General features: G+C 33.4%; 2 protein-coding genes and 1 long non-coding RNA gene across 6 annotated transcripts; all 3 read left to right on the forward strand.

The window, feature by feature from the left end:
* Nucleotides 1-444: 444 nt before the first annotated feature.
* Nucleotides 445-2,873, forward strand: LOC121240516 (omega-3 fatty acid desaturase, endoplasmic reticulum-like). Of its 3 annotated transcripts, none has more exons than XR_005935552.1 (8): nt 445-952; nt 1,056-1,145; nt 1,257-1,323; nt 1,443-1,535; nt 1,645-1,830; nt 1,932-2,012; nt 2,102-2,350; nt 2,387-2,519. XR_005935552.1 is itself a non-coding variant. In XM_041137969.1 (8 exons), the coding sequence occupies exons 1-8, from the start codon at nt 642-644 to the stop codon at nt 2,690-2,692; spliced, it is 1,158 nt and encodes a 385-aa protein (XP_040993903.1). In that variant the 5' UTR covers nt 451-641; the 3' UTR covers nt 2,693-2,873. The 3 variants fall into 3 exon arrangements, 2 of the variants coding, with proteins under 2 accessions (XP_040993903.1, XP_040993905.1); XM_041137969.1 differs by having other exon boundaries at nt 451-952; nt 2,102-2,239; nt 2,501-2,873; XM_041137971.1 differs by lacking the exon at nt 1,056-1,145 and having other exon boundaries at nt 452-952; nt 2,102-2,239; nt 2,501-2,873.
* A 5,668-nt stretch (nt 2,874-8,541) lies between these two features.
* On the forward strand, nt 8,542-9,880 carry LOC121240519. Its single transcript, XM_041137974.1, has 2 exons — nt 8,542-9,310; nt 9,435-9,880. The coding sequence occupies exons 1-2, from the start codon at nt 8,567-8,569 to the stop codon at nt 9,531-9,533; spliced, it is 843 nt and encodes a 280-aa protein (XP_040993908.1). The 5' UTR covers nt 8,542-8,566; the 3' UTR covers nt 9,534-9,880.
* Nucleotides 9,881-12,749: 2,869 nt separating this feature from the next.
* LOC121240520 lies at nt 12,750-15,298 on the forward strand. 2 transcript variants are annotated; one of them, XR_005935554.1, is made up of 5 exons: nt 12,750-12,791; nt 13,289-13,426; nt 13,521-13,582; nt 14,045-14,101; nt 14,979-15,298. It is a non-coding gene; the product is annotated as an uncharacterized LOC121240520 (long non-coding RNA). The 2 variants fall into 2 exon arrangements; XR_005935553.1 differs by lacking the exon at nt 12,750-12,791 and having other exon boundaries at nt 13,210-13,426.
* Nucleotides 15,299-15,634: the final 336 nt, after the last annotated feature.

Genomic DNA, 15,634 nt, shown 5'->3' on the forward strand with positions numbered 1-15,634 from the left:
TTAAGGATGCATTAAAACTCTCTGAAGAGAGCATTTCTATGGAGGGAGTCCCTCTTTGTATCCAACACTTGTTAACTGAATGATGAATGGTTGATTACTCAAAAAAAAAAAAAATGTACTCGTAGTACTTTAGAAGGTGATTGTGAAAAGTAATAATTTAAGAAAGTGATTACAAATGAGCATAGAGTTGTACTTGGACAAGTTAGGTTTATTATTGTTAAAAAGATGGGAAATATTTCTGTGAAGACAGTCTAGCTAGCATGCAGTTAAATATCAGACTCACTGCGTCTTAGTCGACCATCAATTCCTTTTATGTGACTTTGTGGAGGGATGGCTTGAAATTTTGGAAGCCACATCTTTTAAAAAGTCAATATAATTATATCAACATGCTAACGTGGGACTCAGGTGTGCAATCGATTCTGTTGTTCTACATCTTAACGGCAACTTGGCATCCAGAGATAGATTCTCGTGTCTATGAGTCATGTGCCGATCTCATGTTTTGCCTATAAAAGGTATTCTTTATAAAGCATAATGAACCCTTGTAAATCTGCACCTCAATAGAGTTCAGCAAGCTAGCTTCCCGGCCTGTCCATTAATTTCTCGAGCCCTGCCAAAGAATTAAGGAACCAGTTCTTGAAGAAATGGAGGGAGGAGGAGGAGGAGGAGGAGGAGGAGAGAAGAATGCAAGTGTGTTTTCTGGGTTTGGCCAGACTGATGTTTTCGACCCAAGTGCGCCTCCTCCATTTAAGATAGCTGAGATCCGAGCAGCCATTCCCAAGCATTGCTGGATCAAGAGCTCGTGGAGATCGCTGAGTTATGTTCTAAGGGATTTGTTGGTGATCTTTGCATTGGCAGCAGCTGCAATCTACTTTAATGCTGGGATCTTTTGGCCATTCTACTGGGTTGCTCAGGGAACAATGTTCTGGGCTATATTTGTGCTTGGACATGACTGGTAAATCGTATAATAATTGTACATTATTCTTGGTTTTGGAATTAGATTCGTGTGTTGTCATGGATGGTTCTTTTACACTGCTTTTGGTTTCTGGATTGAACAGTGGCCATGGAAGCTTTTCTGACAATTCACTGTTGAATAGTTTGGTGGGGCATATCTTGCATTCTGCAATTCTTGTACCCTACCATGGATGGTGGGTTTGTGATAACTTTATCTGTTCACTTATCTTCTTCAAAATAATGGAAATATTTAGCTTTGAATTTTGCTATCATTTGATAAATCACACAGCTTTTGAATCGTACAGGAGAATTAGCCATAGAACTCACCACCAGAACCATGGGAATGTTGAGAATGACGAGTCATGGGTCCCGGTATTATGTCTACTCTATTATTTTCAAAAGCTCTTATTAATTAGCCATGAAAATGGATACAACCAATAATATATAGAGCAAATTCTCAGTAATATGTCATGTTTCAATATCTTTACCAGTTGACAGAGAAGTTATACAAAAGCTTGGATTATAGTACCAAAATGCTGAGATTCACAGTGCCTTTTCCCCTGTTAGCATACCCTTTTTATCTGGTGAGAGACCTTTCCTTAACTGACTTATTACATTATGTTAGTTCTGAACTTTTGTGCTGCGAGGGTCTAAGAAGCTGAATCTTGTTCTTGCTGCTGGATTACATCTTAGTGGACAAGAGGTCCAGGAAAGGAAGGTTCTCATTTCAACCCAAATAGCAAGTTATTCGCCCCCAATGATAGGAATGATGTGATAACTTCGACTGTGTGCTGGTCTATAATGGTTGCTCTGCTCATCTCTCTTTCCTTTGCAATTGGTCCAATACAAATGCTAAAGCTTTACTGTGTTCCTCACTTGGTGAGTAAACTTTCATTTGCTTGATAAATCTATCAAAGTTCTGTATGGTTCATGACTTCTCTAATTGTAAAGTGCTTATTTGAATCCACCATTAATTACAGATTTTTGTGATGTGGCTGGACTTTGTTACCTACTTACATCACCATGGCTATGAGCAGAAACTTCCTTGGTACCGCGGAAAGGTCCTGATAATTGGCTGTTAATCTGTATACCACATTTAAAAGTAGGCTTACTTCAAAACCTTAATCATTCTTTGTGTATGTTTTGACAGGAATGGAGTTATCTAAGAGGAGGGCTCACAACTGTTGATCGTGATTATGGATGGATTAATAACATCCACCATGACATCGGCACCCATGTCATACACCATCTCTTCCCTCAAATCCCACACTATCATCTGGTGGAAGCGGTACTTTCTAAATAGTCTTTGATCTACTTGCAAACCGGTGTAGAAGAAACACCTTCAACGCCGCTAATATGGCAAGATTTGAACTTTCTTTTACAGATCAAATCATGTACTATATTAGCAGTGTGGAGGGTGTACTTCCGATTGCAAATATCATTTTTCGTTTCTAAGTCACCCCAGAAAATAACATTGACTAGCAAATTATGGTTGCATTCTGATATAAGAGCAATTTCTGCTGGCTTGAATACCTCTACTATCTTGCAGACTGAGGCAGCTAAACCAGTGCTTGGAAAGTACTACCGGGAGCCAAAGAAATCTGGACCTATTCCATTTCACTTGATCCAGAATCTAGCAAGAAGCATTAAAGAAGATCATTATGTCAGTGACAGTGGAGAGATTGTCTACTATCAGACTGACTCTGAGTTGTATAAATCTTCTAGGGACAAGTCTAACTGATCCTAATTTCAGACCTTCTAAGCTTTAAGAGTATGATAAAAAGCCTCTGTTTGATTCTGAATACTCGGATTCTTGTCTATGATGGCTAGGCTAGGGGGACTTCATGTTCTTTCTTTAAGACTAACCTCTTCCCTACAGGGGAAGAAGGATTTATTGTTATGATAAATATTCATTGCTCTAAGCTCTTCCTTTTGAATTATGTTATTGCTAATGCTTGAATGGGATGCTGAAACATAATTGATTAACATCATGATTGCTAAATCAATTTCTATCTTTAAGATTAACAAGATAGGAATTATGAATTTAATCATTTGTTGATGAGAAATGCTTTAGCTACAAAGGAATTTCACAAAAGTAAACTCTCAAACTATTGATATTTGACGTGTTACGTCAAATTGCAATGTTAATTTTATTGTATAGTAGATATAATGTATCATATAAAGTCACGTCAATTTGCGAGTTTATTTTTGTAAAATCTTTTTGTGATTATAGTACTTTTGTAAAAATTAGATTGAGCGTTCACTCAAAAATTGCTTAAGAGAAAAAATGCGAGAAACACAATTTTACAGAGATTTTTAAATTCTCTATGTGGCCTAATTTAATCGACCTAGCTAGGCATTAGTGGATGTCTATTGGCTTAATTAGTAAATTTCCACACAAAACATTCGATAAAATTTCGTTTTCATTAGCAATTTGTAAATTCAATTATTCTTAAAAAAAAGGAAAAAAATCCTAAACCAGCATAGTTTTCTCTCCTCCGTGACAAGAAGATTGAGATGCTCTCTGATTCTTTTATAAATTGGATAAAAAGAGACATTACTCAAAACCCTCACATAGAAAATATTATATATTATAATAGGGATGTAAACCCGGACGCGGATTCGAGTACACGTACGGCTATTTAATAGGATTAACTTATTTATCAATAAGAGAATTGAAAGAGATTTTCATGAAAAGCAAACACAAACTACTTGGTTTCGTATATATTTATCTTTTCAATTTTCTCAGTGGTTGACATTCGAGAGATCCCATTTACATGTAAATGGGGCATCTAAGATGATGCGAACCACATCATGAAGGACAAATTATTATTTCTCTCCTGATTTTGGGTACCCGAGGAATAGAATATATTCCGTCCCGTTTTGATGCAAACAATCTCATCTCATCATTACAATTTTATTAAATTTTAAATAAAATATAATAAATAATTTAATTTTTTGAAATTTAAAAATATTAATAATATTAAAAAATAATATTTTAACAATATTTTATTAAATTTTTAACTTTTATCTCAATTTATTATCCGAGACTTTCTTTTATACAGAAGGAATAAAAAAGAAGGACAAAAAAGGTAAGAATATATATTGGGCATATAATGAACACTTGATGTTGCAGTCCATTTGAACGCGACGAGTGCAGGCAGACTTTTAATACCTTACCAAGTCAGATGGCAGTATAGTTGTTCGGAGAGCAACATCGAGTTCTGGACACTCAAATGAAATGAGATGAATTATAAATAATGATAAAATAATTTATAAATAATACTGAAATGTTTTAAATTTATATTAAGTTATTATTTTAGTTTTATTCAACTATGTTAATATGGTATTGCTAGTAAATCTTTTAATTTATTTTCTTGATAAAAAAAAAAAAAGAGCTAATCCAATGATGGATAAATAGCTAATTTTGTGATAGGGGTAAAATAAGGATGTTATTGTTATATATAACATTACTTGATGCGTTGATGTTAGGGCGGAACTAATGTAGTGCTGGAAGCAGTGGCGGATCTACGTAGAGCTTGAGGGGGCCAATCCCCCCCCCCCCCAAAAAAAAAAAAATTCCAAATTTACAATAGTCCTTAAATTTTATTCATAATTTTCTTATTCCCATGTACTTTTTAAAATTTTGTAAAATTTCAATATACATAGAAATGTTTCTCTAATTTTGTATAATTTCTATACATTATCTATTTTTAAGGATGTAGCCCCACTATAATTAAATTAGAATTAAGATTGGGAGAATAACAAACTATTAATATTGATCCCAAAGTTTTTTACTATACAATATAAGTTTCTTAATATAGAATCCAAAATGAAAATACAAGAAAAACTATTTAAAATTGATGATTTATATGAAAAATAGTGGAGATGATTTATTCTCTAAATTTCATTGAGCAAGGAAAAGTTTATTTGAGGTCTCAATTGTAGTATTCTATGCTTAATGTAACGTCAAAATTGATAGATTTTGCATGAAATTTGATAAGCTAACTTAGATATTATAATGAAAGATGACATTCTAAAATATCACTTGATAGTTTCTATGAAGAAAATAATTTCTAAATATTTCATATTTATAAAAATAACAATAGATGAATATTATTCTATGAAATATTGTCGTCAAGAATCTGAAACAAACATTAAGTTGTGTTTTTAAAAATTTATTTGTTTGTTATTTGACAAATTATCGAGATTTAATTTTATATACAATTATATTTTATGATTTTGTAATATTTTTTCATTTTATATAAACATCTTGTGCAGTAAAAAAGACGACTCTCCCAAAAAAATTTTTGGAAGTCTTCATCCCTTCAAAATTTCAAAAATCTATTAAAAATTAATCATAATATTTTTTTGGCGCTCTGTTAGAAGAGAAATTCTGTAGATATGAGCTTTACCCTCTCGATTTTCCATATTAGATTTTTCTAATTCCACCTCTATTGATGCAGCACTAACCATCAACTTTTGAGTTTATTATTTTAAGAAATAAAGAATAATATAATGGTAGACAAATAGGGTTATATCAACACAACATGACATGACGAGAGTAAGATGAATTATTTCGTGTGTGTGTATATATATATATATATATATTATATATATATGAAATAATTTTTTTTTATTATTGTTATCAATATTCAACTGATTAAATTTTTTTAAAATTTTTTAGTTTTCTTAAGACATTTATCTGTAAAATATCCAGATTTATCACAATTAAAACATTTTTTTGGGAAGAATATTTGGAATTCTTATTCTTAAAAAATGGTTTGGATTTATAAGTTTTTTTTATAAAATTTATAACGGGATTTTCTCATATATATATATATATATATATATAGTATAGCTCTATTAAATAAATTTAAAATTTTAAAAATATGTACCCTCGTACAAGTAAGAACATTTTTGTTCAATGCGGAAATGATATCATGGCTTCCCAAAATTTAAAGGGAAATATTTATACATCATATTTTTTATCATATATTTTATAATAATGTATTAAATAAGAGATAATTTTATAAAAGTAATATTATTTTATAAAAATATTTTTATTTTATAATATTATTATAAAATGTATTGTAAAAATATGTGGTGGGCATCAATACTCAAACCCAAAAATAAATCCAACAGCTCACTCGCTGGCAGTACCAATCATCCTCCTTCAAACTCTCTGACAACAAATTGACATCTCCAACATCTCCGAACACAATTATAAATTAATAGAGCATGGACCATCCATTCAAAAATTTATACGAGTATACGAGGTTGGTTTGTTTTTAGAAAATATCTTATCTCATTTCATTTTATTTTATTTTATTTTATTATTATAATTTTTTTAAATCTCTATATAAAATAAAATAAATAATTTAATTTTTTTAAATTTTAAAACAAAAATAATATTAAAAAATATATTCTAACAATATTTTATTCAATTTTTTAACTTTCATCTCATCTCATCTTTGAAAACAAACGAACCCTAAATTTCACCTAATTCTTTTTAAAAACCGAGACACATTCGAAATAAAATATTCCTTTTTCATAATAGATTCTCATTTTTTAAAAGATTTAACCTTAAATAATACAATATTGTTACTGAATCATTTGAAATTTACCATTCATTTGACTCTCTACCACTGTATTGAATCTCGTATCGTATCGGTCGGTATGGCTGATATTTTTTGTATTGACCGTTTGGCCAGTATAGGTATCATTTTCGTTTCGTACCGGCTTAAATACCGATCGTACCGACCGGTATCGACCTCAATTTCGACCTATATTTCAGCCTTTTTTTTTTCATTTTTTCAAACTACAAGTTTTTTTTTTAACCTCCAATTCAAACTAGACTATTTATAATTTATATATATGTATTTATATATAATTTATTCATATATAGATTATTATTTTAGAATATAATTTATATATATTTATATATATAATTTATTCATATATCGACTATTCTAAAACGGTACACAAAACGGTATTGGTATCAAAATATTTCGTTCAAATGTCTTGACCGGTACGACGTCCGGTACGGTATTCAAAACACTGCCTTCTACTCTCTAGACGTGGTACCACCACGTAGTGCCACGTGATTTATTAATATATATAAAGGATGTTTGAATATACAAAAAGAGGAAGACTAAAATTTTAAATTTTCTGTATCTCTTTTGTATTTATGTATTTAGGAAATTGCTTCTCTACCGATTTTTTTTTTTACTTAATAGTTAAGGAAATGTTTTTTAATGAGTTTGTGATTTTTATTTTTATTTTTTTCAAAATGTTTAGAGGGTTTAAAAAATATTTGAAAAAAAAGTACAATTTATACTATTGGTACAATGCAAGGGTCACCAATTCTAAATAGGCCTCGTTTGAGAATCTATCTCAACTCATATCATCTCTTTTTTTTTCAAACATCACTCAAATACAAATATTTTTCAATTTCAAATCTTTAACTTTTTCATTTAATATTATAATTTTTCTAAACTTTCAAACTAAACACAAAAAATAATTAACTTTTTCAAATTTCAAAATATTAAAAAATTATATTATAGTAATATTTCAACATTATAATATTTTTATTCAATTTTCTCTTTCTTATTCAGAGAAATACTACTTATCATCTCCAAATTATATACCAAAATATAATTTATTATTTTTGTCATTTTATCAATATGTGTGTTTAAATAATAGGATAAAAATAATAAATCACATGTTAATATGTAGCGTGAAAATATAAGTAGAATTTTTAATTTAGAAATTTCACATTTCATTTTCCGGCCAAACAAATAGCAGAACGTCATACTCCACGTACAATGAAGCTAATCCTAACAGGGAGTTGGGGACCATCTTCCATTCCTTTTGAGACGCCAAGAGCAATGCCAATAAGCTAACGCGCCCTGAAACCTTGCTGCATGTTTGAGCCATGATCTGCACTCTGCAGAACTAGCCAACAAATTGCTCAAATTGACTTCACAGCGCGCGTGGAAACATATTCCTGGACACTGCCTAATGCCTAGAGACTAATCGGCCACTGTCCATATTCAAATGCAAAGCCCGCCACTTCTCCTACTTTAGAGAGTACTATTCTCTTCGCTTTTTCTCTGTCATGGAAGCAATTCAAATTTCTCTGCTATTTCTCCTTTCCTTTTCCCTTTAGATGAGCTTACTGTTCCTTTTGCAACTCGGAAGTTCAAATTCCACAGAGCAAATTTATTGTCTTCATTGTTCCAAAATGAAGTCCTTATCTTATTCTTCTTCTTACTCATCATCTTCATCCACCACAACTTTCGATGCAACTTTGTGTAATTGTCATTTGGATTCGAAAATGAATTGAGATGAATTTTAAATAGTAGTAAGATTTGTGAATTAAAGTTGATGAATAGTAGTGAAATAAGTTGAGATGAGTTGTAAATACAAACCGGGTCTAGTGCCACCGCTGGATGTCTAGCCGGCATCCTTCGCCGAATTCTATGCTCCGGTAAACTTCCAAAACACCCTTCCGATCATATCAGAGAAGCTGCCTCGGTGGTATGCGATGAGGATCGGGAATTGAAGGCCAAGGAGAAAATTGACGGCTGCCACGCCTGGGATAGTAGCGAGGATGATGGGTTTGGAGTCGATGCCGGAGATTAATTGGGTGCATAAACGCTCAGACCCAAATTCGATTTCACGCAGCCGATCCATGAATTCTGAGAATCACTTGGCCGGTTTTGATCCAATGCAAGGGCAGAATCGACGAGTCAAATCCACGTTGTCGTTTCGAGAAATTCCGACCTTCCTTGAACTGGAAAATGAAAACTTCCTTATACTCAGCTTAGAAAATGGAGGTGGGAGTAAAGAGTTTAGATCAAAAGGGAGAAAATCCGAACTGGGTTTGGGAGAATTAAGGCAGAGAAGAGCAGAAAGATGTAAAACCGTCGAAAATAAAGCAGGGAGGCTGCAGGAGATGAAGAACAACAACTGCTACGAAGGAGAGCAAGAATCCGAGAAGAAGGTCTTAGATAATTTGAAAGAGCGGGAGAAGTGCAGTAAGAGAATCCCTGATAAGCCTATTCCTAAGGTAGGCAATAACGGAAAAGCTAGAGGTTCCACTATTTCTCCATCTCCTTCAAAAAGCTCCAATGAAAAAGCAAATGTAGCCATGGAAGCAGTAAAAACGCCCATACCCAGTAACCACAAGGAAGTCTTGAATAGAGGGAGACCAAGAAAGAAGAAGAAGAAAATAAATCCTTGTGTGGTTCAAAAGGTGGAATCCGAATTTAGCTCTGAAGATTCGAGCCCGGTTTCTGTTCTTGATTCTGGTCATTTCCTTTTTGATCCTGCATTTCCAAGTTTCCAACATCAGGTTCGACATCTGGTCTCTTTAACTAGAAGTTTCTTTCTTTCTTTCTTTCTTTTTCTTTTGCATTAAATTTGGCAATTCAAGAACTTTATATTTTGAATTGCTGACACAAATTATGTGTTGACAGAACAAGATTCTACTTTGGCCGATTCAAAGTCCCGAAGACAGTTGTCGCCGGAGCTTGAGAATTGCAAGCAACCATCTCCAGGAAAGGACAGAACTTTGATTGGTGATGAGCCAAGAACAAAGAAAATTGAAGGCAAATATCAAGGCACAAAGAAGAAAGCTGATCGTCACAGTGAAAACTACGAGGAAATGTGGGTTGAGATTCTGAGACTGACTGGAGCAGAATTGGTTGGTTCAAATGGGGAATACAGGGGAATGGGAAATCATGGAGATTTGGAAGGTATTGGTGCAAATTTTGAGCTAGAAATTCTTGATGAATTGTTAGTTGAGTTGGTAGGCCAACTAGCTCGGCATCCATGAAAATTTTGAGTTGTGTATGACTCAAAAAAAGTTACGAACTTTGCAAATTTCTCGCCTACAATAAACTCTACTGAGAATTTTTCCATCTTTTTTTTTGACTAAATTATTTTTTTGAATTTGAATCTAAAAATAATTCTATTTGCAACACACATTATCTACGTAAAATAATTTAAAATTTTCTTATAAATCAAATTTTGCTATATCAGTAAAGTAGAAAGGTATATTTTTCACACCAACTTACAAGTAAAATGACATGCCACTTGAGTAAAATGACCTGACCCTCTTTTACAATATTTTATAACTCATTTTATGTCAATCAACGCAAACATGCCACTTGATTAAAATGAACTTCAACTTTACAAAATTACTTGTCATTTAATATAAAATTTTAAAATAATTATAAAAAAAAGGATGTAAATTAATCATTTATCATTTTGTTTACTAGTAAATACGATTGTAAAGCCAATCAACTCAAATATGACAATTTGGAAATGAAAATTTATTACATAAATGTGCACCATTATGGGAACTTAGAAGAGTGATTATAAGACGATTGAGTCCAAAATCATTCATATAACCACCGAAATAGTGTTGTCTAAGCAGGTAACAGCAGGTAGTGCCCTGGTGAATGCTTCAACGTGGTTTTGTTGGTAGAAATGGGGGGAATGTATGGTGCACAGGTTAGTCGAAGAGTAATTATTAGGTAGTTCTGGAGCATGGACGTGGTATTCTCAATGTTGATTAAGTGTTTTACATGCCTTTGGGCTAAACTCCGGTAACTCGAGTCTTTAGAGTTAGGCCTCGATCGATGTTGTGTGGAGCCCTCGGTAGTGGTTTGGTGTGGCTGTACGGTGTCAGTTCGTACATCCATGATGATTAGCACTATTTAAATGCAAATAAAAAAAAGAGATGAATACATAGATTTACGTGGTTCGGCACTAAGTCTACATCCGCGAGAGTTTGGAGAGGGGCGTTTCCACTATAATAAGTTTGTTTATAGTCTCTCATATCTTCTTTTTTCTCACTGTATAATGAAAGTTGTAGATCTATTCGCTGGAGAAGAAATTCTCTCTTGAGCCTGTAGCTTGAAGAAGAAATCGAAGTAGAACCCAAAAAAATCAGAAGATGTCGAAGTCGTCCCAAAACCAAAGGTCAACAATCCTTAGGTTCTATTTGCCTTTTATCTCCCGCCCCCCATTTACTTTAAATCATTTCCTTACTTTTTCCTCCTGACACCTTACTTTTCTTATTTTTTCTTGCTTTATGTCAAATCCTTTATTTTACTATGATAACATTACTTTCTCATGCCTCACACTTCCATATCTTAGTCCATTCTTATTCCTTATTCTTCTCTAATACTTTATCTTTTAATTTATTCCTCCCCAATAGCTGAGCCTAAGAAATTTTATGGGTAAAAAAAAAAAAAAAAAATTCCCTTCCACCCAACATATCATAAAATGACATGTCATTAAAAAGTCGGGCATACGTCATCCATACTTAGTATCTAGTAATTTTCGGCTAAACCCATATGATAGTCTAGTCTTTCATATTTCGAGTGCTTGGTGCCTTCGTTTGTATGCATGACCACAAAAAATGATTTAGGTCTTGTTTGAATTTAGAAAATATTTTAATTTATCTTATCTCATTTCATCTTATTTAATTATTATAATTTTTTTAAATTTTTAAATAAAATACAATAAACAATACAATTTTTTTTAAATTTTAAAAAATAATATTTTAAAAATATTTTATTTAATTTTAATAGTTACCACCCGCATTTAAAAACCATGGAATCAATGGATTTCAAAAGGGTAATAGGTGGGTAACACATACAAAAGACGACAAAAAGTACAGAACTGGAGGTGGAAAAATCTCAAGTTTCAGCTTGAAAGTTTAAAGAGTAAACTTGCTTCCATTTTCAAATTGGTTCCAGCTACTTGCTAGATTTTTTAGATTGAGGGCAAATCGAGCTGGAAATCCATCGCAATGCCAAGAACGAAGGTTAATTCACTGGTGTCAAGAATATGGAGAGAGAGAGAGAGAGAATCATAAAACCAACAGATCACACACTGACATCGATGTCAAAACAATTTTTGAATGCATCAATACGAAGACATAAAAACACAGAAGTGAAGTACATTTGAAGGCTACAATTTACAAAGGCACATAAAAATATATATATTTATATTTAATCATAAATTAAAAGCCACCTGCATTGGCTCACCAGGTCAAATGGAATGCTCCTATACAAGAAGATCCAATAAAGAAGTCTTGGGTCACCTTCGGCCATAGCAAACTTTCCCCATGAATCCCAAAACAGGGAAATACCCACCTATTGGATTTCCCATCAACAACAAATCTCGTGATTTCAACTAAGAAAATCTCAAAAACTGTCCTAAACCTTACGACAATCACAGATTTATATGGATTTACGACAATCAAATGGAATAAACAAAAAATCTCGAAAAATCTCATAAGTTTTTAACAGATTTACGACAATCAAATGGAATGAACAAATCAAATATTAAAAAAAAAAAACTCCAAATTGAAAACCACAAGATAAATCAATTTTCTGGAAAAAAACTGAGATAGAGAAAAAAGAAAGAAAAAGGCGAGGATTGTGTGGCTTACAGGAGGCGTTTGGTGGCGACGGTGGGAGACGTTGACGGCATGACTTACCAGGAGTCGATTGGTTGCAGCTGCTAGATTGGCCGAAATGGTGTAGTTCGTGCTTTTGAAATTTTGCAGAAATGACTTTTCTTCTTGTTTTTCTTTTTGTGGGGAGGGAAGAGTTATTTTTATTCCCAAAATAAGATTTGGCCAGAAACTTGGGCTGGCTAGATTTGGCCAGTGAAAATACGTTTGACTGAAAACATTGTAGTTATATTGAGTTTATTGTAGTCAATTTTTATACAATCAAGCTAAACTTTGGCCAAATGCACCTCACCACGCCTCTTGTAAGACCCAATGTCGAGGCCCTTGAACAACATCGTATTTGGTAGGTACTTTTCCCTCCATCCGCTTTCTCTTATTTTATTTTCTTTTTTTTTTCTCCTTCCCGATGGTTTCTCCCCCTCTTCCTCTTGTCGGTTTTTCTTTTGTTTCTCTTCCAGCCAATTTTCACTCACCCAATACCCATCCTCCCCCGATTCTTTTCTTTCCCTCCTTTTTGGTTTTTGTTTTGTGAGTCCTGGTTTTATGCCTGACGTTTCTCCCACTCCCCTAACAGTTATCTACGTGCACTTTTCCCTCACCCTTTTTTCTTCTCTCAAAACAGATTAACCCTTACTCCATTGCTCTCCTACGATTTTTCTTCTGCTCTTAGAGGTTGCTGCTGGAAGGGTGTTTTGGTGCTGTGATTTTGGGTATTTCCAGATTGAATCACCAAGCTTCTAACACTGGTAATCATCATACCTCTCTCTCTTTCTCTCTCAAGTCGATGCCTTCCCTCTTATTTTTCTCTGTTTCATGCATTTCCTACTTTGAATTTTCCAGGTGGTGCTGATGTGATTTTCCCACACTGATCTCCCTCATTAGACGCTCACTGTCTTCCGTTTTTCTCTTGTTCCCTCACATTTGCGTAGTGTAGAACCACAGTGCCGAGTTGTTGACGCCGAGCCTTGTCGAACGAAGGTAAGACCCTATCTTTTGTTTCACAACCACCTCACACACTCTGAATTTTCTCTCTTCCGCATCCATTCTCTCACTCCCTGCGATTTCTAGTTAGTTCTTGGTACTGCGATTTTTGGGTGAAAAATTCAGACTTGTCGCCTAGAGTCCCTCATGTTAGTAAGTTTTTTCTCTTGTCTCTTTCCTTATCTAAGAAGAATGAAATATTGATTTATGGTTATGTGCTTTGGAAATAAATAGTAGTAAGTCTTGTTGGGTGCCGATTAACATTTAGAAGTGCTGGTTTTCTCTTTTGTGAAATTGTGAATGGAGAAAAACGATTGACTTGTAGTGCTGTTTGGGTTTGAGTTGTTGGTGGTTGTTTAGAGTTATGGGCTACTGAAATAGGTTTGATTTATTGATTAACTGAGTGGACGTTGGTTTCGGTGGGTGTTTAGGCCAATATTAAAATTAGTATATGGTATTTTGGGTTGAAGTGTGGGTTGTCCAAGTGATTATATGGCTGTTTGAGTTGAGTTAAATTTGCTGAAATATGGTTTAGAACTCGGGTCTTAATTTTTAGATCAAAATTGTATTGTTGGTCTATAATACTTAGTTTATATATATTATATTTATGAATAGGTGACGAGACTGATAGATGTCGTTTTCAAGGCATAGATAATACGCTGTAGGATTCAGGTAAGCAGGATTTCTATGTTAGGCTTTATTCGAGTTATTAAGACTAAGGTTGACTTTCTGAAAACTTTGCATATTTTGTGCTGAAATAAGAACTTGGGAAAAAATCCACCTTGGTTGCTTATTTGCATTACTCATGAAATCTGTATGGAAAAGGAAAAATATTTTTTGACATGCATTGTGTAGACATAAGCTAAATTTTGCCATGTTGTCTCTAAAATCTAAAAAAGTGCGATATTGAGAATTTGAAAAATTGTGCATTGATTTCGAAAGATGCTCCGACTTTTGTTTTTAGTATGTAAGAATGATCTAATTATGTTTTGGTACTCTATTTTAATTTGATATGGCATCTGAAAACCTTTGGCATGGTGTACTGATTTTGTATTTGACTCTATCTCTGCTTTGCTCGCTCTGCTCTGCTCTGTTATGCTCTGTTTTGTTTGGGTTGGTACCAACTTCTCTGTCTCTGAGTGCACCCACTTTGTAAACAAAGTGGTTTTAGTGTGGTCTTTCCTGTGTGCACACTCGGTGCTTTGAGAAGAATAAAGGAAAGATTTCACTTCTATCTCTACCTGGTTTGGCCACCAAGGATAGCACAACCCTACCATGGGGGTGAAACATGGTCACTACTCTGTAAGATTCTCTGCTTTGATGTGATGATGATGCTCAGGTTATGTTATGCCAAAGTACTCTGGGTTTTACTTGTCTTAAAACTATCGATCTGTTACTTTTGAAACATGTTTTGTTCTGCATGATAACTCTGTAAAATATTTTGTTCTACATACTGTACTTTGTAAATGCTCATGTTTGCACGCTAGCATATGTCTTCTGCTTACTAAGTTGTTGATAACTCACCCCTTTATCTTTATAATATTTTCAGATGATGTGAAGAGTCCAACTGAGGACCTGGATTAGGAATTGTGAGCATGACTAAGCTAAGGAGAGGATGTCGAGTACCCTAGGGTACTACCGTTAAAAGAAGGATTTCTGATATCTTTTAGATTTAATTATGTTTTTGGTTTAGTAGGATTTCTGGATTTATTAGTTTGGTATGATATGACTACCGGGAGATTGTGAACCCCTTGATTTATTATTATTGCAGTAATGACTTTGTGAAGTTTATAATGTGTTTATTTAGAAGATATGAGATTGATTTATGCTTATGAAGTCTTTGGAGAATTTAGATGTGTCGAGAGACATGTTTATAAGTGACAGATACTAATTCTCCAATCCATCCGAGTATGGGGCATTACACCTCTCTCCGATCATCAATCTTCTGGAATGAGATAGAATTTATTGAAAAGATTAGTGCATGAGGCACATGCCCTATCTAGAACGCGCTTGGGTTTCACATGCCTTCATGTATTAAAATTCGTGTCTGCATCATAGCGCCACATCAATGGAATTGACATCTTTAAATATGTTAGATTTGGTAAAATATTATTTATATTTATATAATTATACGTGATGAAGTGGTAGTTATTAAAAATAATAAAAGTTTTAAAATTTAAGATTTAAAATTTAAAATAGAAAGGA

Source organism: Juglans microcarpa x Juglans regia, chromosome 7S (assembly GCF_004785595.1).
Source record: "Juglans microcarpa x Juglans regia isolate MS1-56 chromosome 7S, Jm3101_v1.0, whole genome shotgun sequence".
In the NCBI taxonomy this organism is placed as follows: Eukaryota; Viridiplantae; Streptophyta; class Magnoliopsida; order Fagales; family Juglandaceae; genus Juglans; species Juglans microcarpa x Juglans regia.